The 22,433-nt window shown below is 44.6% G+C and overlaps 4 protein-coding genes across 4 annotated transcripts in view; 2 read left to right on the forward strand and 2 right to left on the reverse strand.

Annotated features, from left to right (window-relative positions):
- Nucleotides 1–2,734: 2,734 nt before the first annotated feature.
- Nucleotides 2,735–3,733, reverse strand: LOC109462057. Its single transcript, XM_019758554.1, has one exon. It carries the CDS (start codon nucleotides 3,731–3,733, stop codon nucleotides 2,735–2,737), a length of 999 nt encoding a protein of 332 aa, XP_019614113.1.
- Nucleotides 3,734–10,415: 6,682 nt separating this feature from the next.
- LOC109462101 lies at nucleotides 10,416–15,122 on the forward strand. The gene is made up of 7 exons (XM_019758598.1): nucleotides 10,416–10,544; nucleotides 11,352–11,574; nucleotides 11,932–12,072; nucleotides 12,965–13,084; nucleotides 13,574–13,842; nucleotides 14,246–14,348; nucleotides 14,550–15,122. The coding sequence occupies exons 1-7, from the start codon at nucleotides 10,416–10,418 to the stop codon at nucleotides 14,957–14,959; spliced, it is 1,395 nt and encodes a 464-aa protein (XP_019614157.1). The 3' UTR covers nucleotides 14,960–15,122.
- Nucleotides 15,123–16,102: 980 nt separating this feature from the next.
- Nucleotides 16,103–16,852, forward strand: LOC109462058. Its single transcript, XM_019758555.1, has one exon. The coding sequence runs from the start codon at nucleotides 16,103–16,105 to the stop codon at nucleotides 16,850–16,852; it is 750 nt and encodes a 249-aa protein (XP_019614114.1).
- A 1,209-nt stretch (nucleotides 16,853–18,061) lies between these two features.
- LOC109462107 overlaps nucleotides 18,062–22,433 on the reverse strand; it is a 7,232-nt gene continuing 2,860 nt past the window's right edge. Inside the window, exons 2-5 of the mRNA XM_019758604.1 lie at nucleotides 20,663–20,781; nucleotides 19,492–19,602; nucleotides 18,868–18,957; nucleotides 18,062–18,738 (exon numbers count right to left, since the gene is read on the reverse strand). Coding sequence (XP_019614163.1) covers nucleotides 18,156–18,738; nucleotides 18,868–18,957; nucleotides 19,492–19,602; nucleotides 20,663–20,781 — 903 coding nt within the window. The 3' untranslated portion in view covers nucleotides 18,062–18,155. The remainder of the gene's footprint in view (nucleotides 18,739–18,867; nucleotides 18,958–19,491; nucleotides 19,603–20,662; nucleotides 20,782–22,433) is intronic.

Below are 22,433 nucleotides of genomic sequence, written 5' to 3' on the forward strand. Positions count from 1 at the left end.
GGAGGTTAGCACTGCAGCTACAGGAGGATAAATATGAAACTGTAAAAGTATGCATTATTTCAAGCCGCGTGACTTTGTGATGTGCGCCACCTTTCGAAACTTGCATAGCACTGCATGAGGATCAGAAAAAGACCAAAGGATATTCTATTATCTAAAACAGAATATCACCACTTAACATGTACAATAAAGCATCTAAGGTCCCGAAAAATCATTTGATAAGTTTGAACGTTTTTTAGATTGATATGAGAAAACCAGTCATTTTTAGTTTATACCTTAGATTTCTCATTCCTTTGTGAGAACACTTGAGGCAATTTCTTTTTTTCGGACTTCCTACTTGTCACCACCCACTATATCTTCTATAAACAGACAAGAAAAAGTACGCCTCTGCTCCCACAGGGTTTCCTACAATATTAATTGACAACGCTAACGCGAATTTCCTGCCGTTTCGCAACTTCTTTCCTCTGACATTTATATCTATAACACTATCTCGCCATGACTCGTCCCATGACAAACCATAGGTCTGATCTATAACATAGAAAGGACGAAAAACATCAGCAGTTATCGTTAACGTTATCTTCTCTCACCAGCGAAGTTCCTGTGGCTTCATAACTTCTTTCCTCTCACATTTATATCAATAATCTAATTCAAATGATAATTTTAGAATTTTTTATGTTGAATAGGTGAATTTTTCGTTTTCCACTAAATGGTGACAACAATTATGACTGATATTTTTATAAATAGCCTAACAATTCAGCCCTCCAATGCGGCTGTCTCATCTTGAGAAATATCAAACCAGTCTACAATAAGCAAAAAAAACAGTTACTCAAGCAACTGGATATGATTTTGGAAATGGTTTGACCGTTTTCAAAATCATATCCAGTTGCTTGAGTAACTGCTTTTTGGCGTATTGTATTACCTGGATGTCTAACCTCCATCAACAGTCAACAATTTGTTGACCCTATGTAATTAAGACGTTTTTAAGAATTTATGTCACTTGTATGTATTTAACCACACTTTTTCCCCAGGACAAGCCCTTAATACTAGCTTCAAGCTAGTTGGGCTGCCCTGGCTGTTTTATACCAGCCGAATCAATGAATAAATAAAAAGTATCAACAGTCTACAATAACACTGTCCCCCATGAATCGTCCCACGACAATCCGTACGAGGGATCTATAAAGTCGAAAAGACGAAAAACATCAGAGAAAAACGTTATCTTCTCTCACCAGCCAGGCTAGGGAGGAGGCGACACGTATCGATTTTAATTAACATGATGATGCCAATCATAGAGTCGTAGTAAAAAAAACACGAGTTCTGGAACGTAAATATGATATAATCACTCATATGAAACGTAATGAAGTAACCTGCGGTGAGGAAAGTGGGGTGTGTTTCTGTTATCTATATGTACAGCTCACAACCGTGGCGTTACAGGCGAAATTGTACGCAATTCTTTACAGTAAGGTCCATCAATTCACATGTAACATTAACACTGGTGTTGACATTGGTAACAGATAAAGTTGTCTGCTGTTTCATAGTGCATTCAGCGAATCAGCGTTTTTGGACTATATAAGCAAATTTTGTTTATTCTATTTTTACTTGCCGTCATTTTTATATAGGGTGGCCCATTAAGTGATTGCACTTCTTTTCAATAGGGCCCTGTTTTTACACAACAAAACACAACAGTCACATACAAACAGTATACAGTTGCAATTCAAGTTGCAGGTTTCTAACTTATGATATGTACATAATCTCACGATGTTACACGCTAGTATCTCTTCATTAACGTTTCCTTAAAGTTTAAAACAACGTCTACTAAGTACATAAATGTATGTTTGCATATTATGTTGGCATCCTGAAGTATCTAGTGAGTGCTAAACTGTATCATCAGCAAGGCACTGGATTGTCTACGGTAAAATAGTACATTCTACTAATACGCCAATAAAACAGTTACTCAAGCAACTGAATATGATTTTGAAAACGGTGAGACGTTTCATGTAGCATCCACTACCTTTCCTTAGTGTGGATGATCCCTGAAACGTCTGACCGTTTTCAAAACCATAACAATTTGCCTTAGTAACTGCTTTTGGCGTATCTTATTATTACCTGGATGTCTAACCTTCATCGACGCATTCTACTAATAGTCTGTGTCCTCTGTATGTTTGTATACAGCTATGCTTAAGGCTTCATTGTGAGTTGTATAGATCTAGTTTCATTTTTCTGATCTCTTGGTTGCATCCGTACTTTTTTCTAAGGCTGAAATACCTACACGGGTTTTACACCATTTCTTGAAGTCTAATTAGAAACTGCGCTATTGTTAAATGATGAACATTCTCACAAGAGCGCCCGAATTCTACTTAGATTCTAACGACCGGTAGGAACATCTCAGTGAATTGTTCAGCACCAAGGACAGGCACTGAACTGTGTCCAACATATGCTCAACTGTCCCAGGCATGTTTTCAGTTTGCGGTCCTATATAACCACGCCCTGGATCTACCTGAAAGGTCTGACCGTTTCCAAAACCATATTCAGTCGCTTCCTTTTTTTTTTGCGTATCTTATTACCTGGATGTCTAACCTCCACCGACGTATTCATAGTCAATGTTACTTGTTCAACATATGTTCAACTGTCAAAAAATGCTCCAGTTTGCAGTCGTATGCAACCACGATCTGGATACTACCAGAAACGTCTAACTGTTTCCAAAACCACATCCAGTTGCTTGGAATGAGTTTTTATGCCCTTACATGTCCACCTTGATCCTGCGGCACGAGGTCATGATGATACCGATGAAGATGAAACACAGTCCGGTTCCGATGTACTGTACAACTAACTGTATCGTCTTGTTGATCCCAGCCGGCATGGGCGGCATCGTACTGTTTACTTCTATATACAGCACGCACGGGCGGTAATGCAGCCACACCTCCTGGGAGTCCGGTGGAACAGTCGGTTTGCCAGTACTACTGGCTAACGGTCTCTCCCAGTGTACGATGTTAAAGGTAAAGTCCTGCACTCCCTCCACATGGCAGTTAATCTTATGTCCGGTTTCGTTCAGCGCGTTCTTCATATGAAACTCTATGCAGATTCCCCGGGAGGTTTCCTCCGATTCCACGAGTTCCTCCCAGATTGCCTGGTTTTCCGTGTGGCAGGTTTTCGGGTCTCCTGGGAAGCCGTCGCATGTACACTCTACCTCCGGTTTCCTTGTGGCGTTGGAGAGGATGTAGAAGCACGACATGTTGGTGACACAGCAAAACTGCGGACAAAGAGACTCTGTGGCGCTGCCATCGGTCTTATTATTGTCTTCTCCATTTACTGAAGACACGTTAAGTGAAGTTACTGTCGAATCGACTTCGGTGGAGAGAAAGGAACCTTCGTGGACAGCCCCTGAGCCGACATCGTCACTGGTCAAATCATCATTGCCGTCTAACGCTCCAACACGGTCCGCACCCAGTTTTACATTTACGTACTCCTGGATAGTTTCATCCAAAGGTTCCACACGATTCGCTTTCAGATATTCCTTACCGTTTTCGTAAAGTTGAAGTTGCCTTCTGGTGAACTCATCCTTGTTTTCATCCAAGGTTTCTACACGATTCGTATCCAGGCCGGTTCCTTCCACAGTTCCCCGGTAGTCGCTTGGAGGTAGGCTTGCCTGTGTGCAGGGAGCAAGGCAGAAGCAGACTACAACAATCCTGATGAAGTAGAAGAGCCTCACCACTTCTCCCGTACGCTGTGCAGTTATCATGGTGATTCCAAGCTTGGCTCACATCGCTCAGGCAGACGAGTATGTCTTTAATATCCCCAGAAGTCTTGAGGAAAACCTGCACAGCGTCTGCACGCGACCTGTTTCGGCTGGAGGAAAGACAGAAGTGAGAGAGAAAAGTTAAAAGGCAGCGCAGCTCAATCGAACTTCATTACACTAATCTGATGCTCACACAGAAGGCGGGCTTATCTGTGGGTAATTATGGAACATGGCGAGAGATAAAGTCGGGAAAATCGTTAGAGTTACACCAAAAAACGCCTCAAAAACATCGCTTTGCTATCGTGTAGATCTGCAGCGATAAATTACAGGCACAATGAGGGTGGAAAACTGCGCAATGGTGCAGAAATGGCTGTAAATGTGCGACATTTACGGCGGATATTCTTCCGTTCGTGATGCCGGAATGTTCCAAAGACAAGAATCGGGTGCTTCTTTCCTTTGTGGAGAGATAACTTGGCGTACATTTAGATGTACTGAAGAGAAATCCAGCTATTTTTATATCTTTTACACTCATTACATTATCATCACTCTGGTGTGCCCAGACGAAAGTTTGAAGCAAAACCAATCTTCCAACACTCAGGCTTGGGCCTCTATTTCACAGTTGTAAAAAGTACAAGATACAAATAATGGCTCCTATTGCCATGTATCTATGGCGTCTATTACTATATATAGAGAGAGACAGTTGTCTGTCTCGTTTTATCCATTTGGTAAGTTATCATTATTTCCGTAATGCTTTCTCTACTTCATATCGAATGGATGCTTCCGATTTTTGACATATTCCTTTTTTTTGTGAAAGAGCGTTGCCGAGCTAATATGTCAATTGTTCTGTACCAGACAGCCTTTTGTTTCTAATTTTTCAGTCTCTTCATTGACAGTTTCATCATTGATCTGACGTGGCGGCAGAGTTTTGGCATCAAACAGAGAATCCATCAAGCTCTACTGAATCCAGAACAATGCTCAGGCACGTTTCTTGGGGGTCCACGCGAATCCATAACCGGGCCATGTGCAAATCTACGTTCTTGGATAAGCGGAGACGATCCAGAACCGTGCCTGATCCTAACCCTAACCCATTCAGGCATAGAACTAGATAGTCACAGTTCTGGATACGATACACGTTAAGTACACTTTACAAGACAGCATTGCACTTCTTCTTTTTTTCCAATTTGACATTCCCATCATTGATTCGGTTCGGCATTAAACAATCTATCACGAGGTGGTATCAACACGTCCGGATGTTAGAAGGCGATTTATTGGTTACGGGTGCGGAAGGAGAGTATCATTCAAACATTCAAACAAACGTATCCAGAATCGTGCTTTATCCAGAGTCATGCTCAGACACGGTTTTCGATAGCCCACGCGTATCCAGAACCGTGTCCGGAGCAAATCTACGTGGATATATGGAGACTATCATATTCAGGCAAAGAACTAGATAGGAACGGTTCTGGGTATGATGCAGGTCAAGTACTCTGTACAAGACACATTTTGCTTCCTATTTTTTTCAATGTGACATTCCCATCATTGATTCGGTTCGGCATTAAACAATCTATCACGAGACGGTATCAACACGTCCGGATGTTAGAAGGCGAGTTATTGGTTACGGGTGCAGACATAGACCCAACCATCCGTCTTCCCGTCTGTGAGGCTGTAAATGTGGGCAGATATTGGATCAGTCAGCTCGTCAGGTCGGACAGCTTCTGACAGACGTTTTTTACTCATTGCTCGTCAGGTCAGGCCGCTTCAGACGGTCTCAGTTTTGCTCATCGCTGGTTACAAGCTGCATCGGTCACAAATATGTAAAAGCATTGGCCATCCATTGCCGAGCTCATACGTCAATTGTGCTGTACCTGTACCTGTGAAATATCGCCATACCGTACATATAACTCCTGTGCAGCTGAAACTTTGGCAGACTGTGTCTCGGCGGTGCCCAGGCTAGCATGTTGGCCTTGGAGCCGAGGATCTGGCCTGTATAGGCCCTGGAAACAGTCTGGCATCCAGGCTAGCATGTTGGCCCTGGATCCGAGGAGCTGGCCTGTGTAGGCCCTGGAAACTGTCTGGCATCCAGGCTTGCATTTTGACCCTGTAGCTGAGGAGCTGGCCTGTGCAGGCCCTGGCAACAGTCTGGTACCCAGACTACCATGTTGGCTCTAGAGCCGAGGAGCTGGCCTGTGTAGGCCCTAGAAACAGTCTGGCATCCAGGCTACCAGTTAAGCATGAGATATAGTCCTGGCACACCTATAACTCCTGTGCACCAGAAAGTTTGGCAGACTCCATGTCTGGTCGGTAATACCAGCCCAACTCGTGATGCTAGGAACACGCGGGTCACATGACGACTGGCAACCTTCACCACTCGTCAATTACGGTCGATCACTTAGCGAGAGGTTTTTGACTTCGAAAAAGGTGGAACTAACGTGTAATACTCTTTCGATAACTGGCATGAGCATTGCACAGCGCCAGGCTGGTACACAAACCTATCATGTAATAGCTGGTTCTCTCCCTAAATAAGAACAATTCTCGTCAACCACGATGGATAAGTTCACGAGCAGACATCGAAAAAAAGCTCGAACTCCGTGCGTGATGTTTTTCTGCTAACTGGTGTCGACATTGCACAGCATTAGCCTGGTATCCAAACATATAACATGATAGCTGTTCCTCTCCGCAGATAGAAAAGGGCGAAATCGAGATTGATAACCAAGCGGGAGATTTTTGTTTTCCGAACATACATAGAGAAAAGGTATAATTCCGAGTGTGTTGCATTTTCTAAGACAAGGTGTTGGCATTGGCCATTGCATAACGCCTACCAAGGAGGGTAAAATAGGTCTTACCGTTACTATCTATTCACTGAAAGCATTTGGTATCCTTTGCCGTACTTTTATTACTGTACCTTGAAAACGTCTACCAAAAAGAGTTCTTGAACGCCCACCTTCATAAAGTGGCTTATATCTATGGTATCACTAAACAAAACTATGTTTCAAGACATGTACAACAGTATTACGTAACAGAAACCGGAAAAATTGATGTACAGAAAATTGAAACCTAGATAGACAAATGAAATAATGGTATGAAAATAGTTTTGAAACCCACCTTTAGCTAAGTCAGCTGTGCCTCGCCTCTTCCCCACATCCGGTCACAGACGCAGATCTAGCCGTGCCTTCCTCAGAAATGCCTCTGCTCCTTCCAGCCCAGCACATGTGGTCCTCCTATCAGTGGTTTTATTACCGTTTTTACGACATGAAACTTCCTTTCGGATATACGATAACATCAGCGCTACGTTTCTATATATACATAATACACGACGTCGTCACGTGTTTCTGGAGTATTTAATCCCCGATATTAATCTCAGTCGCCTTCTGATCGTTAATCCGCGGGGGGTCACAGTTAGACCTGGATCCGTCTGCCGGTTTACGTTAATCATTTCTGTCAGTTTGATTAATAGCTGCCGTGGAGTAAGTGGGTTTTAATTTATTGTTTTAGCGAATCATAATCGTTCTTATGTAGAGTATTTCTTATTCAAATAAAACAAAGTAGCAGTAGTAATAGATACTTAGTCGTGGTTGAACTTATATACCACCGGTAACATAAACAATGTTCAAGATAATAAATTAACACACAGAATACACTTTAATAAATGTAACATAATAGAAACCTGATTGGGTACTATAATAGAAAATTAGAAAATCAGATAAACTACTATAACATAATAAAACGATTTGTGTCGTGTGATTTATAGCTAGAGTCTAGTAAGTGGTTTTTAATGTATTGTTTTCATAAATCAAAATTATTCTCTATTTATTTTGATACCCTATAGCCTAATAAATACAGATTACCCAAAATAAAAACGAAACAAACATATAGAAGAAACGTCATTTGCTAAATAATTACAGACTAAACCAGAGTGCTAAAGGAGTTGTTACAGACTTAAATAGTTTATGTCTATTCGATAACCCACCACCTGGCCAGTTATACTGACAGTATCTCTGCCGAATTCTACCAAGACGGTTCAACTATCCATAACCCCTTAGAAAGGCCTGGCGACTGTTTTTGCTGAATTCTACTCTCCATAACTTTTAGAAAGGCCTGTTGGAGGCTAACGTTACGCTACCATGTCAGAGTTTCATACATTCCCACGTACAGTCCTATTGTGCCGAGGTATCTAAACTAAATGACCTAAGATTTACTATGATGGTTGAAATACTAGTATTTCTATCCGGAAGTCAGGCTACCATGGCAGATTTTCAGACAGCCCTAATCTCGCCCAGTCCGTACCGGGAAGGTTTATTTTTAATCGATACCCGCCACCTGGAGCGGATCTTGACGTCATCACGACTAAACCCGGAGAGGATTCCTGCTTCCCGCCCACACATCTGTGGAGAACGATTCTGTTAGACCCAAATTTCTCCAAATACATGCCCCCCCCCCATGGGTCTCCAATATATTGGACATCCTAAAAATTGTCTTCACTTATTTGTATATCAATCAATAGTTTGTACTTATAACCCTGCTTTTCTGACACTGACGAAAGGTAGTGGATACTATCTGAAACGTCTGACCGTTTCCCAAATCATATCCAGTTGCTTGAGTAACTGTTTCTTGACGTGGTTTCCAAAATATACTTAGTCTTACCTGCTCTGACTAATCTGACATCGTGAGGAGGTTTGATAGTTTTCACCTTCACGGTTGGCGGCCAAATTTGTAGTAGTAGGGTGGGGGGGGGGGGGGGCTAGTGATTAAGAATTACGCAAAATTTTTGCCGCCAATTACGAATTACGTTACATTCTGAGAGGTGATTACGTACGAACAGTTACTCTATTGATTACGAATTACGATGTTTTGGGAGGGTGTCTACGGATTACGAAGATAAAAAAAGATGCCTGATTACGCCTTCCGAAAAAGGGCATGCAGGCCTTCGTATACGTGAACTAAACCGCGGTGATTCCATTGTACAGAATATAAAGCCAACACGCCCGACTGAAGTGTTCTATTCCAAAGTAAACATACCCCGACCAGGCACCGTGAAAACACCAGACCTACACTGGGCCGGTGCTGTAGAATTATAGAGACTTCTTCGTCGAAAGTTAGTGACTTTTCTCGGTATAACTACGAAACAATGCTGAGCTGGTGTCTGTTAGCGGCCCTATGGCAAACTGTGTCATCGGACTATACCACAAGTAAGTCCCGCCCAATGCTTTGTAATGTACTATTACTGTAGTGTCTGACAATTGTGCGATTGTGGGAGCTTTACATGGTGGTTTGGGAGCATGCATGCATGTCAGATCCACTGCTACTGCAGTTTCTGCGATGCACGTTTGCACTTTAAGCAGTCTACAAAATCCATAAAGTTCGAGCATGGTCTTGTTGCCATCCCCACATATCACAGTCCACCCAAGGACAATTGCAACGTCTACTAGACTTGATAAGTGACGAAGTTACATGTATATGACATACTTTAGATACAAGCGGAAAATAAGAAACTTCAGCTTGTTTACGAAGAGATTTTGCGTGGATCAGTGTCACAGCTTCAGCAGTCTAGCTTTTTATTATACACACGCACGTGGAACCGAGGACATGTCATGTACATGACTTGTATAGTTTGTATTTCTAGGGCGTGCAAATCTGTGTTTGTTTGTTTCGCATAACCGGTAAACCGCCTTTGGGCGTAACACACCAGTTTTGTACAATGTAAGTAGACAGAATGTAAGGTTTGAATCACTCACACCAGGAAGGACCCCTACTCTTTTCAATACGTGTGGTGGGATCTCCATTTAACGTCCTATCTGAGGGACGTCCCTAGCTAGTCGAAGCTGGGTACTCATTTCCACCATACATGTACCTGTTAAGTGAGCAGTGTGACTAACAGTGGGTAGTATTGTATGTTTGGGAGTCGTGTTAGAGTAAAGTATTGTACAGGACGACGGATGTTTGGAAAATCTGTGTTTTTATCTAGTTTCCTGTGAGTATTTTCTACAGTGTACAACCTAAAAATGCCAGACGACTTCTGCATGACCGAAACCTGAGAACTTCGCTCCATTGTTTATCACAAGGTGTGACGTAACCATAACAGGCTATGGTTGCGTTGCTAACAATAACTCTGTACTACTGGGAAAGAATGTGTTGCATGCAGGCCATGCTTTATCCAGAACCATGCTTTATCCAGACCCATGCTTGAGTAAGGGTCTGGATAGTCCAGGTGTATCCAGAACCGTGCTTTATCCAGAACCATGCTCAGGCACGGCTCTGGATAGTCTACGCGCGTATCCAGAACCGTGCCTTATCCTAACCCTAACCTATTCAGGCAAAGAACTAGACAGGCACAGTTCTGGGTACAACAGAGATCAGGTCTGTGCCAGATCATAGTAATAATTCTGTTCTATTCAGGCATAGAACGGTTGACATGTCCTGTTTCCAATGATTGACTACTTGTACTCTTTGTTCATATTATTTATTATCTCTATGTTTAAGTAATTGATTGTCTACATGTACATGTATATCCTTTGTAACTTGTTCTGTCTTATGTTGGGCTACCTTGGAAATCAGTTGTCCTAAACTGAAGGTACCACCCAACCGTTTTTAAGATCAATAAATAAATAAATAGAACGATAGACACAGTTCTGGATACAATAACCCCCATGCCACAATAACCCTGTCTGTTGATTTTGTGTCCGTAGTTAACATGGGAGCCCGCTGTGGCAGTCGGGTCACCCTGGACCAGGCTGGCTACATCAGCTGGACCTACGGGAACAACGTGGACTGTTACATCAACCTCGTAGCGCCGGGGGCAAGCGATCTTCTGTACCTACAGGTAAGAACGGGGTCTGGGCTGGGTTCCTGCTTTCAACTCCCTGCTATATACATGTCTGCTGACTGAGAGGCAGTTGGGGAAGTATAGATATAATCAGCAAGAAATTCACAATAGTTAATAAGAAATTCTCAACATCTCTAAATGGTCTGAAAACAAAGGTGTAAAGTCTTCGACTTTTTGTTTGATCTTGAAAAATATTATTTTTTTATAGACGAAGAACTTTATTGCACGACAATTGTACAGGGTACATTGTATGGCAAAAAGGTAACGATAAGTATCATAGTAAAATAGATAGGTATAGAATAAAACTTAACAACTTATATATAGAAAAGAAATAATCAAAAGTTAGCTTAGGCTTTACAATCAGGCGGAGTTATTTATGGGTACATGTGACATCCGTGGAGGACGTAAGAGGCAGTGGAAGGAGAGGGATGGGCTCCAACTTCCAATACCTTTCCCTAGACACAGTGGACCAACAACCCACTGTCCCCACAGTCTGAAAAAGGCTATGGGATCGTTTTTTTATCTAGATCTATACCTTATTTTTTAATTCATATACATACAAAATAAACAAACATAAAAAATAATAATAAATAACTGTTCTTGGCTGTAAATTAGCAGATTACAATTAGCAAACTACACTTCACAGGCCAAATCAGTGTATGTCTCTGTACAGTTCAATCCATCTGCGTTTGTCTCTTGCTAAGTCTCTGAGATATTTTAATACGTGAGACTCGAGTCTCGTAATAAAGCCTCCCTATTTCATGATCTATACCTTAAAGTTTTGTTTTCTGGATCATGATCGAGATTCTGGAGAACCGGATCGAGGGCGGGGGATCGTCCTGCTACGATCACCTGTACGTGTACGAGGGGATCCACACGGGATTCTCCTCCTCCGGGATCCACGCCGACATCTGCGGATCCAGCGGGATCACGGAGTACACGTCATCGCTGGATCACACCCTCACGCTCCGGCTGGTGTCGGACGTCTCCACCCCGGGTTCTTTCACCATCCTGTACACGGCATACGGTAGGTAGAGTATCCAGAGCCATACTCTATCCAGAACCGTGCTTTATCCAGAATCGTGATTTATCCAGAATCATGCTTTATCCAGAACCGTGATTTATCCAGAACCGGGCTTTATCCAGAACCGGGCTTTATCCAGAACCGGGCTTTATCCAGAACCGGGCTTTGTCCAGAACCGTGCTTTATCCAGAATCATGCTTTATCCAGAACCGTGATTTATCCAAAATCATGCTTTATCCAGAACCGTGATTTATCCAGAACCGGGCTTTATCCAGAACCGGGCTTTATCCAGAACCGGGCCTTAATTTATTATAAATCCTAACCCATTCAGGCATAGTGTTCTATCGTTCTCCTCCCCAGCCGACCCGTTCGGCCCTGGCGCGGCCTGTGAGTCCGGGTTCTCCTGTGACGTCACGGACAGGTGCATCCATCCCGACCTCAGGTGCGACACTATGGACAACTGTGGAGACGGCAGCGACGAGCTGTCGTGTTTAACTTCAGGTACCGGGTTCTTTCTATCTCTCACACACTCATTCACTCACTCACTCTCTCTCCCTCTCTCTCTCTCACACACACACACACACACACACACACACACACACACACACACACACACACAGAGTTATACACCCCGACTGTCTCTCTCTCTCTCTCTCTCTCCCTCACTCTCTCTCTCAGATACACATATGCACACACAGGTACACACAAACACAGGTACACAGACACACACACGCGTACACACACACGTGCACACACATGTACACACTCCGACTACAACATACACAACTGTGGCGACGGCAGCGGTGAGGTGGCGTGTTTAACATCGGGTACCGGATCATTTTCTCCCTCTCACATACACTGGCACACACCCTGACTGTCTCTCTCGCTCTCTCTCTCTCTCTCTGTGTCTCTGTTTCTCTCCATCTCTCTCTCTCCCTGTCTCTCACTGTCTCTATTTGCCTCTCTGTCTTTCTTTCTCTCTGTCTTTCTCTCTGTCTTTCTCTCTGTCTTTCTTTCTCTCTGTCTTTCTCTCTTTCTCTCTCTGTCCCCCTCTCTCTCTCTCTCTCTCTCTCTGGTTATCTCCCTCGCTCTGTGTCTGTCTGTCTGTCTGTCTCTCTCTCTCTCTCTGTCTCTGCATCTCACCGTCTCTCTCCTCCCTGTCTCTGTCTCTCTCTACATTCAGTACTATCGTGCTAAGTACAGGCAAAGAAATATACTAGAAGTATAGTAATAGTACCGTACATACACCTACCCTGACCAGGCGACACGTGGGGTGCAGTGACGGCACCATTAGCCAGGTCAGGCTCAGTGGAACATTTGCCATTCCCTTTTTCCCTCTTTTTTATTTGTTTTTTATCAAAGTTCTGTAAACCGTTTCTCCCTCCAGCTGCAGGCGACACGTGGGTGTGCAGCGACGGTTCCTCCATCCCAGCCTCGCTTCTGTGCGACGGAACCCGGGACTGCTCCGACCATGGGGACGAGAGGACAACGTTCCCAACGTACTGCGCGTCAGGTAGGGAATACCGCCGCGTTTTGGCTACATCTTTCCGCTACACTGTCAGTTCGCCACAGTTCATTTCGCTACATTATGTTCTAACCACAGCATCCGGACAACATCCTTTCTCACCTACGGCAACGCAGGTATTGTTTATCCACTATTTACTTATTTGTTTAGATTATCACATTTGCGGAAGAAGTTGCAAAACACATTTTCTCGAACTCCCTGTGCCTGCTCAGCTTTTGTGGTCTGTGGATACAGAATTCCCCCCACCCACGTGCTTTCACTCGACTGTACGGAGTCCGACACGCAAAGAAACCCACACACTCACTCACACATACACAAATGATTCCTGTGTATGTGAGGTTATAAATGTTACAAGTTGAAGTTCTTTCCCAACCTAACTCCAGCGGCTACATCGTGTAAACGTAAAATGAAATAATGTTACTGAAAACTCAATTTACCTTTCCAAACCTAACGCGATCAATATTTTACTTTTTGTAGTTGAAATAGCGCCCTCTTGCTACAGCTCGGTGTACCTGCAGCCTGACTCCAGCGGCTACATCGTCTACAGCAACAACGCGAGTTACAGCGGCACCGTCTGCGCCACCCACCTCTACACCGCCGCCGACTACACCGTCCAACTCGGCCCGTTTGATCTGACCGACATGCCGGGCGGCTGTGCGGACTCTATCCACGTGTGCGACGGGAACGCCATGTACACGTGTGAATTCACGACCAGCACTCGCAGCTTCTGTTTAAACGAATATCAGGTAGGTCGCTAAAGGTTAGACATCCAGGTAATAAGATACGCCAAAAACAGTTCCTCAAGCTACTGGATATAATTTTGGAAACGGTCAGACGTTTCAGCTAGTATCTTTCTTCATTTCGATCAGTGACACTTGTCTTACTTTTGTTTCCTTTTCGACTAGTTCATGCTTATAAACCTGCTCTTCGGCGTAGTTTCCAATATCGACGACTACGAGGTAGGTTGCTGAAGGTTAGACATCTATTGTATCCGTGCATATCTAGTTCTATGCCAGAATGGGCTACTCCAAGAATGTATCCAAGAACGTAGATTTGCCCCAGGCATTGTTCTGGATACGCTTGGACTATCTGGACCATAAAGCACGGTTCTGGATACGACAGTTGATTGGCTTATTTATACATTACCAGGAAGACCGTGTGAGGCGGTTATCGTCTGAGGTGACTATCCGCTTGGAGGGAGGCACCGCGGCCGGAGGGAACTTCAAAATCTTCTACAGACTACAGTATATCGGTAGGTCCGGAAGTATTGTTTTGGATGGCTAAGCTGTGAGTTTGTGTGTCACTGTGTCTATACAGAGTAGTATTTATAGCGTTTTAACATTTCCCCTACTATGGACCAATACAGAATTGGTAGCCAAACATCTACTTCAGTGTGCTAAAGGTTAAATTTTCATAAAAGATTTAAAGCCCTCCATCCCGTTCTTACTACCAGGTCCGCAATCCCTAAGCACAGCCGCCATTGTGGGGATCGCCGCGGGATCAGGGGTCGTCGTCATGGTGATGGTGGGCGTGGCCGTGTACTGTTGCTATAGCAACAACAACAGGTCTCCGTCAACTCCGAGAGTCGGTGTAGAGGGGACCCCCCGTGAACACATCCCCATGCAGGCGTACCCGCAACTGTACCCTGCGTCATCATCCCTGCCGTACACGTCAGAGCTCTCTGCGCACACGTCATCATCCCTGCCGTACGCGGATCTTCCGTACACCTTGCACCCTCCCCCCGCGTACTCGGCTGATCCGAGTTCCGCGCCTCCTCCCTACATGGCGCCGAAGGAGCCGCACAGACGCCTGGTCCAACACCAACCCGACACAGGTCACCAGGGGCTGCCTTATCCGGACTGAACAACTGGACATAAAACACCGAAAAATAACCCAACATACTTATCTATAAGAGTAGGGGAAACATGGTGTGCTTAGCCAAAGTCTAGTAGCCAGGTGTCCAAACTACCGAGTCTCTTTCGTCCTCTCCACAGTTAAAACAGGTCTTGGCACCAGGCTTGAATTCTATGGGACATTACAGGCTCATGCTTTCTCTTCTGTCACTGGATGGCCAATACTGTTGGTCAAACTAGTATGTATGTCGCAGAATACTGTAAGTCTTAATTTTGTATATTGCATACTGATGAAAAACTCGTAAAGTTTTATCTGACAGGGTTCGCATTCCTGAATAAATCCATGAAATATTGATGCGCATTCCTGTCGTGGTTTTCACCTGGTTCAGAATAGTTTCCTCATGCAGACACAGGGACGTTTTCTTGATTAAGTCATTTTTGGAAATTTTGGAAGATCTTTTAAAGACATCAAAACAGATTGAGGTATGTGTGTAGGTTAGTAGGTTTCTTTCAAGGGTTTGTGTATTTGACGAGAGAACGTGCAGTATTTTCTTGTTTGTGCGTGAGTTCTACAGTTTCAAATTCTATAGGATGGCGGTGAGTGTGTGTGGTGGGGAGGGGGGCTTCATCTACATTTTGCTATTGCCCTACCCGAGTATTCTTCATAGAATACTCAAGCTACACACAGTCTACGCGTCTTTCTTGTCAATTCCTCGCTATGCTGCTTTTACTGATAGTTATAACTGATGGTTATCTCTAATGGCGTATTTCTTTGCAATTTCAGAGAGTCGAAAAACTAAACTACAACATGACTCGGATGTTACAAATGTTGTTGGCCTGGGTTGTCATGCACTCGACCCTAGCACTCACAGTAAGGCACGGCACGTCAGAACACACCATACGGCACGGTAACGGACACAACCGGGGCAGGCAGAAGGTACCAAATATTGAAAACGCAACACATGCAGCTATAAAGGACATGGCTGTAAGAGATGGAAGCTATCTTCGGGGGTCATTTTTCGACCAAACGGCTGCGACAAGCAAAGGTACAGGAGAGTCAGAGTCACAAACGCGTTTTGACAATAATGCTGACAAGGTTACCTACGAACAAAATACGCTTAACGCCTCAAACGCAACACACGCAGCTAACAAAATGGCTGGAAACGACGAAGGATTCCGTCGCGTGCCATTTTACGACCAAATGGGTACGACCAACAAAGTTATTTTTGACAACAGTGCTGACAAAGTTCCGTACCGACAGAAGACAACAGAAAACTTCTCAAACGTACCACTGATAACTCAGAGGACGGCTGTTAATGATGGGGGCTTGCATAGCACACCTTTTTATAATACAATGGCTTCGACTACCAAAGGTATAGGAGAGTCACACACGAGTTCTGACAACAATGCTGAGAAGGTTGCGTCTCGACTTTGTCCTGCGTTTTGCTGCCATCTTAACATTTCCTGCGTTTACAATGCCTACCACGATGCGGACTGCGCATGCGCGAACGTTTCTTCATCCGATGACGACACCTGTCGGATTACCCAGAGTGCACCGCGCAAGAGAAAGAACTCCGAGTGGGAACGAGTCATGCACATGCGCACACCCGTCCTTGGTGTTTGTATCAGCTCCCAAACACCCAATACCAACAATACTGAGTACAAGCTTCACTGCCACATAGAAGATATTGACGACTTTACGTACTCTATCAGTGGCACGTATAACGGCTCCGCACGGTACCCTGGGTACAAGCCCTGCCTGGTGTTCGTTCACGTGAACGCCTCGTACCCAGAGTTAGAGCCGCGGCTGGACAAGGCCATGGGTTATATCGGGGTCATTGCCCTCGGCCTGTTCGCAGGGTTCATCTGTGTGCTGGCCAGGCAGCGGGATGGCGATAAATGACGGAGGGAGGGAGAGAACTAGAGAGGGATAGAAAGAACTAGCCTCTACCAGGCTTCGGGAGGAGGCTGGAAAGACTAGAAATCGGCCAACTAAAGAGATAACATGCCGGGGGAGTTGGTCTGCCGAAACGGGAGCGACAAACTGTTCTCTCCAGCAGACAAACTCCCCCGGCATGCTATCTCTCTATTTGGCCGATTTCTAGTCTTTCCAGCCACCTCCCGAAGCCTGGTAGTTGCTAAGAAAGAGAGGGAGAGAGAAACAGAAAGAAGGAAAGAGAAGAAGGAAGGAAAAAGAGGGGGGGAGATGGAGAAACAGGGACCGTGATAGGCACACACATGCAGATCATAGAAAGATAGAAAGGTAGCGAGGTAGCGAGATCTTGAGATTAATCGAAAGAGGTAGTGAGAGAAAGAAATATTGACAGAGAGGGAGATATGTATATGTTCATAGGTAGTAATTGCCCTATCTTACACAAGAAAACCTCGTTAGATTTTATGACGACAGGGCAGTTATTTGTATGGTTATATATTGTATCTGTTTTCACTTTGGGTATTGCACATCGTTTCTTTATTGCGGGGAACATTGCATATGGCTTATTGGCCATCATTCTGACATATTATGGTATAGACAATGATGCGAAGCGACAAATTATATACTAGTAACATTCTTGCAAATTTGTTTGAATACAAGTACTGATAGATAAATATACATTCGTCAGTTATCAAAAGAAGACAGCAACAATTTCGATATCTCAGTGCTAGATGTTTGTATCATCGTCATTTTCTTTGTTTAGCAGCAATTGCAATGGCGCCTTTTTGATCTCGGGAATAGAGTCGACTGAGTTACTAGCACCTACAACGTATTCTGTTATCTCTAAAAGTACATGTAGATAGTCCACACGTATCCAGAACCGAGCTCGTGGTAGATCTACGTTCCTAGATACGCGGAGACTATCCAGAACCGTACCTGATCCTCCCCCTAACCCATTCAGGCATAGAACTAGACAGGCACGGTTCTGGATACAATAGGGACTATCCAGAACCGTACCTGATCCTAACCCTAACCCATTCAGGCATACAACTAGACAGGCACGGTTCTGGATACAATAGGGACTATCCAGAACCGTGCCTGATCCTAACCCTAACCCATTCAGGCATAGAACTAGACAGGCACGGTTCTGGATACAATAGGGACTATCCAGAACCGTGCCTGATCCTAACCCTAACCCATTCAGGCATACAACTAGACAGGCACGGTTCTGGGTACAATACCGACCGCACTTTATTACCCACACGCAACTCTTCTATTGTCCGAACACGTTTGACGGCGTGACAACCTCCGTAACGTTAGTCCTGCACAGCGGACAGATCCCCGAGTACTGATAGTCCGGGTCCATGATCCTGGTGACGCACCGCTGGCACAGCCTGTCATGTCCACACGGCTTCAGCCTAACGCTACTCTTCTTATCCAGACACACCGCGCACCGCTCCCTTTTTGTTTTTCCTTTGCACAGTTCGGTACGTTCGCGCGCTTTCTGGGTGCCAACACATCTCAGTTCTGAATGTGCGGTCACCACTGTGCGGCTAGCTTCTCTCCTGTTCCTGAGCCGTCTGCGCAGCCCGGTCCTGATGTTGGGCAGGATGAGGAGGACGGCCCACATCATCACCATGGGAACGCCGAAGAACAGCAGGAGCAGAGTCCGGCCCCGGAACGGGCGTCTGTCGGAAAGGACGGAGGAGGAGTCTCTGCCGAACCTGAACTGCGTCTCGTCTTCGCTGCCACTGGTGTCGTCTTCACTGTCGGTATCGTCGCCTCTGGAAGCAGATCTTCGCCGGGCAAAAACGCAGTTTTCCAGGTATGAACTGATGAACTCAAGGCTCCAGACCCTTTGGAAACAAACAAACAACTAAGGTGTGTATTCTGCATTCAACATTCAAAACACGACGACACTGCCTAGCTGTCAAAAACGGTACAAATACACACGATGTTAACTTTGCTTGAAACATACACCTTACCTTCTAAAACGTCTCAGAACTCCCCCGAGAAGAGACTCCTTGGCGGTGGCGAAGAAGAACCAGACCGTCGCCAAGACGTCTACTAAGAACCTGGAACATGGGTTGGAACTTGATTTGATTTGATTTGATTTGATTTATTAGGCTGATAACACTCATGTATGCAGCCAGGACTGCCCAACTAGCCGGAGGCTATTATAAAGGGCTAGCCCTCACAACAATAACATAAACAATTCGGAACAGTTAACAGTTAACGGTGTCAGTTACAATTCAGATAGACATACTATTACTACATAACAGATGTTGTGGCGAAACGTTAACTTGGATTTGACACTTAAATGTACATAGCTTAATTCTAGTCTCCGCCAGACTCCTTTATTTGCAGGCAAACTGGACCCTCTATGGCCAACTACATTCTTTTTATGCCGATTTCTACTATTTATTAAGCCTGCAAAGGATTCTGTTGGAGACTAGTTTAATTCTAGTTCGCTTGTTTATTTTCCCTTACTTGTGTATGCATGAGTACGACTCTGTATGTGTAGGGTAAATGTAAGCAGTGTATACGTAAAGACATGCAATGTTTCATCCTAAGCTAAAAGAAAATAGAAATGAATAAACAAACAGAACCTGGTGAGCCCGAAGCAGACCGCCAAGACGACTCTGACGCAGACAGACGCACTGACGCATGCGCAGAGCGTTACCGTGTTCTGGACCAGACGCAGGAGGAGAGCCGCCAAGCTGTCATCAAAACAAACAAACAAACAAACAAACAAACAAACAAATAAATAAAAATCAATCAGATTTATTCCACAACAATACTAACTGGTACAGTGTATGAAAAGTTCATAAACAGTATTATTTCATCCAGAACTCTGCCTGTCTAGTTCCATGCCTGAATGGGTTAGGGTTAGGATCAGGCACGGTTCTGGATACGTGTGGACTACCCAGTACGGTGCCTGAGCATGGTCTGGATACAATATCTATATAAATTACAGTCATCATTAGCCTCTACCAGGCTTCGGGAGGCGGTCGGAAAGAGTAGAAATCCGCCAAATAAGAGAGATAGCAATCCAGGGGAGTTGGTCTGCTGGGAGACAACAGTTTGCCGCACCCCCGGCATGCTATCTCTCTTAAGCTAAGGTCCCAATTACGCCGGTGCCCGTCGGGGATGTAGCCCCGTCTGGCCCCGGCCGGGTTCAGGAGTCGAGCGGGCATCGTCTGTCGTGGTCACAATTAAAAGTTTCCTTCAGTAGCATTTTGTTAGAAATTTTGTCACCCTCTTTGGTCGGTATCCGGCAGGCACCCGGCAGGTACCCAGCAGATTCTCTGACGATGTCTTGTATTGACCTATATGTAATGCAGAATTCACGTATTTGTTGTGATCATTTGATCTGTGAGGTCACACATTTTACCCGGGTTTACGAAGTACACACCTTTATTCTGTTCATCTGGTCTGTGACGTAAGAAATGTGTCCCGGTGGAATGCCGGCAACCGGAGGGGTACCTCCCGGTGTTCTCACGATGAGGTCACGGCGTCTTGTTGTTAGCGGGGCCCGGGTAGAATTTAACTCAGAATTAAATTCTTATCGGGGCCCCGACGGGACCAAAAAATATCCCGGTAGCCGCAGGGTGCCCCGCGGGGCCACGTCGGGGTCCCGCCCGAAAGTGGTAAAAAAACAGCCCGGGAACTACCCGCCAGGGCCCCTTTTCCCAATTGGGACCTTAGCTTTATTTTGCCGACTTCTACTCTTTCCAGCCGCCTCCCGAAGCCTAAAAGAGACTAAGGTATCATAACTACCTGTCGTCAGCAGTAGGGAGGTAGGAGTAGATGGCAGTCAGGGGGAGGGACTGAGCGAACAGCTGCAGGACGGAGTACGTCAGCAGGCCGAGGAACACACCGGCTTTACCCAGGACAGCCTGTGTGTGCGGGGGGGGGGGGTGTCAAAACAACAGCAATGAGTTAAAGTGATAAAAAGTAAAAGTGATCTCGATCCAGTTTAGCTCATTTAATCTTCCACTGGTCGTGTCAGAGAAGACAGACGCTATGTACAGTATTTACAAGTTCATTGTACTGGGGAAATTCCCCTAGCTCTTTTCGACAAGCACAATGAACAGTGGACCACAGCTTTTAACATCCCGTCCTAAAGACTGCGACCCTTAACAGTAGCATGTATGTTGGGTGAGCGACAACAGCTGGGATCGAACCTCCAACCTTTCGGTCCAGAGGCAGGGTCGCTAACCACTGGAATAAGCACTTTAGTTAAAAATAAAGTACCACATCATTGGTTAAAACAACACCACAGAGTTTCCCAAAGCAAACAAAATAAGGTACCAGGTGCAAAAACAACAACACAAAGTTTTAGAACAGTGACTATAATTATAGCTTGTCTGTCTCGTTTTGTCAATTGTAATTTTTAGTGTAAATCTAAACTAGGGTTACACGCGCGTGCCGGTATGTGACTTTTCTCAATGTCAGGACTGATAACCAACAGGCTGATAACGGCTGTTACTTCTGTATACTTAACCTTACGTCACACTTGGCGCACGCACCGTACGTACGAACGCTGACCCCACAATTCACCTTCCGTCATAAGTTAACATGTTCACGCCGTGTGTGGGTAAAAACGTTAATTCCCGAAGACAGAATTGTTCAAATATATCATGCCAATCAACAACTACGATGTATGCAAATTAAAAACTATGCTTGTTCCGAAAAGAGAGAAGAGATCCTGTAGATATAGGCGTAGCACAGTAATGTAGCACGTGTTCCTCCTACCCTTGTACCCAGTACTATACATCTAACCTAGCGAAGCCACATTAATTCACATTTTATCATGACATCCAGGAATTATACGATGTAAATGAAAAAACTATAGTATGTAAATTTGTTCATGCTTGTTTCAAAAAGAGAGAATAGATCCTGTAGATACTGTATAGACGTAACGCAGTAATGTAGCACTTGTTCCTCCTTCTTGAGTTATGCTGTTCACAAACAGACAGACAGACAAGCAGACGGACAAACGCTACTGAAAACATAACCTTCTTGGTGAAGGTAACAACATCGCTATGAATGCCAACAGTTCATAACTAGACAAGGCGACAGCACACATAAGTAATATCAACTTATTTTATGCCACCACCAACGCAGGGGACGAATACAGGACAAGACAATACTCAGGAAAGTCGTGCAAAGTGCCTTTCTCAAGGGCATATGATCGGTGGCATGTCAGGACTCGAACCCGGAACCTCTTGGTTCCGAGTCGAGCGCGCTGCCGCTACGCCACCCGACCCCACAACATCGCTGGTTGGCACGGCTGTCTAAGTTAACGTGTAGACATGCCGGTCACGTAATGTGGACTGAGACAAACAGAGCCTGAGCCACGTACTGTTTATAGTAAGAGGAAAACGTTCTCAGTACACATCCTGTATACATATAGCAGATGGGTGTTTGGAGGGTCGACAGCAAATGTATATATTCCCCATGACTTTGCCTATATATATATATATTATATATATATATATATATATATATATATATATATATATATATATATATATATATATATATA

The sequence above is a fragment of the Branchiostoma belcheri genome, unplaced genomic scaffold (genome assembly GCF_001625305.1).
Source record: "Branchiostoma belcheri isolate BF01 breed outbred unplaced genomic scaffold, Haploidv18h27 scaffold99, whole genome shotgun sequence".
NCBI classification, from domain to species: Eukaryota; Metazoa; Chordata; class Leptocardii; order Amphioxiformes; family Branchiostomatidae; genus Branchiostoma; species Branchiostoma belcheri.

Bases quoted from the DNA above. Each gene is read 5' to 3' on its own strand.
- LOC109462057 (XM_019758554.1), bottom strand. From the start codon at position 3,733: ATGATAACTGCACAGCGTACGGGAGAAGTGGTGAGGCTCTTCTACTTC.
- LOC109462101 (XM_019758598.1), top strand. From the start codon at position 10,416: ATGGGAGCCCGCTGTGGCAGTCGGGTCACCCTGGACCAGGCTGGCTAC. The intron at 11,575-11,931 runs GTAGGTAGAGTA...TCTCCTCCCCAG, and splicing joins CATCCTGTACACGGCATACG to CCGACCCGTTCGGCCCTGGC. The intron at 13,085-13,573 runs GTAGGGAATACC...TACTTTTTGTAG, and splicing joins CCCAACGTACTGCGCGTCAG to TTGAAATAGCGCCCTCTTGC.
- LOC109462058 (XM_019758555.1), top strand. From the start codon at position 16,103: ATGGCTGGAAACGACGAAGGATTCCGTCGCGTGCCATTTTACGACCAA.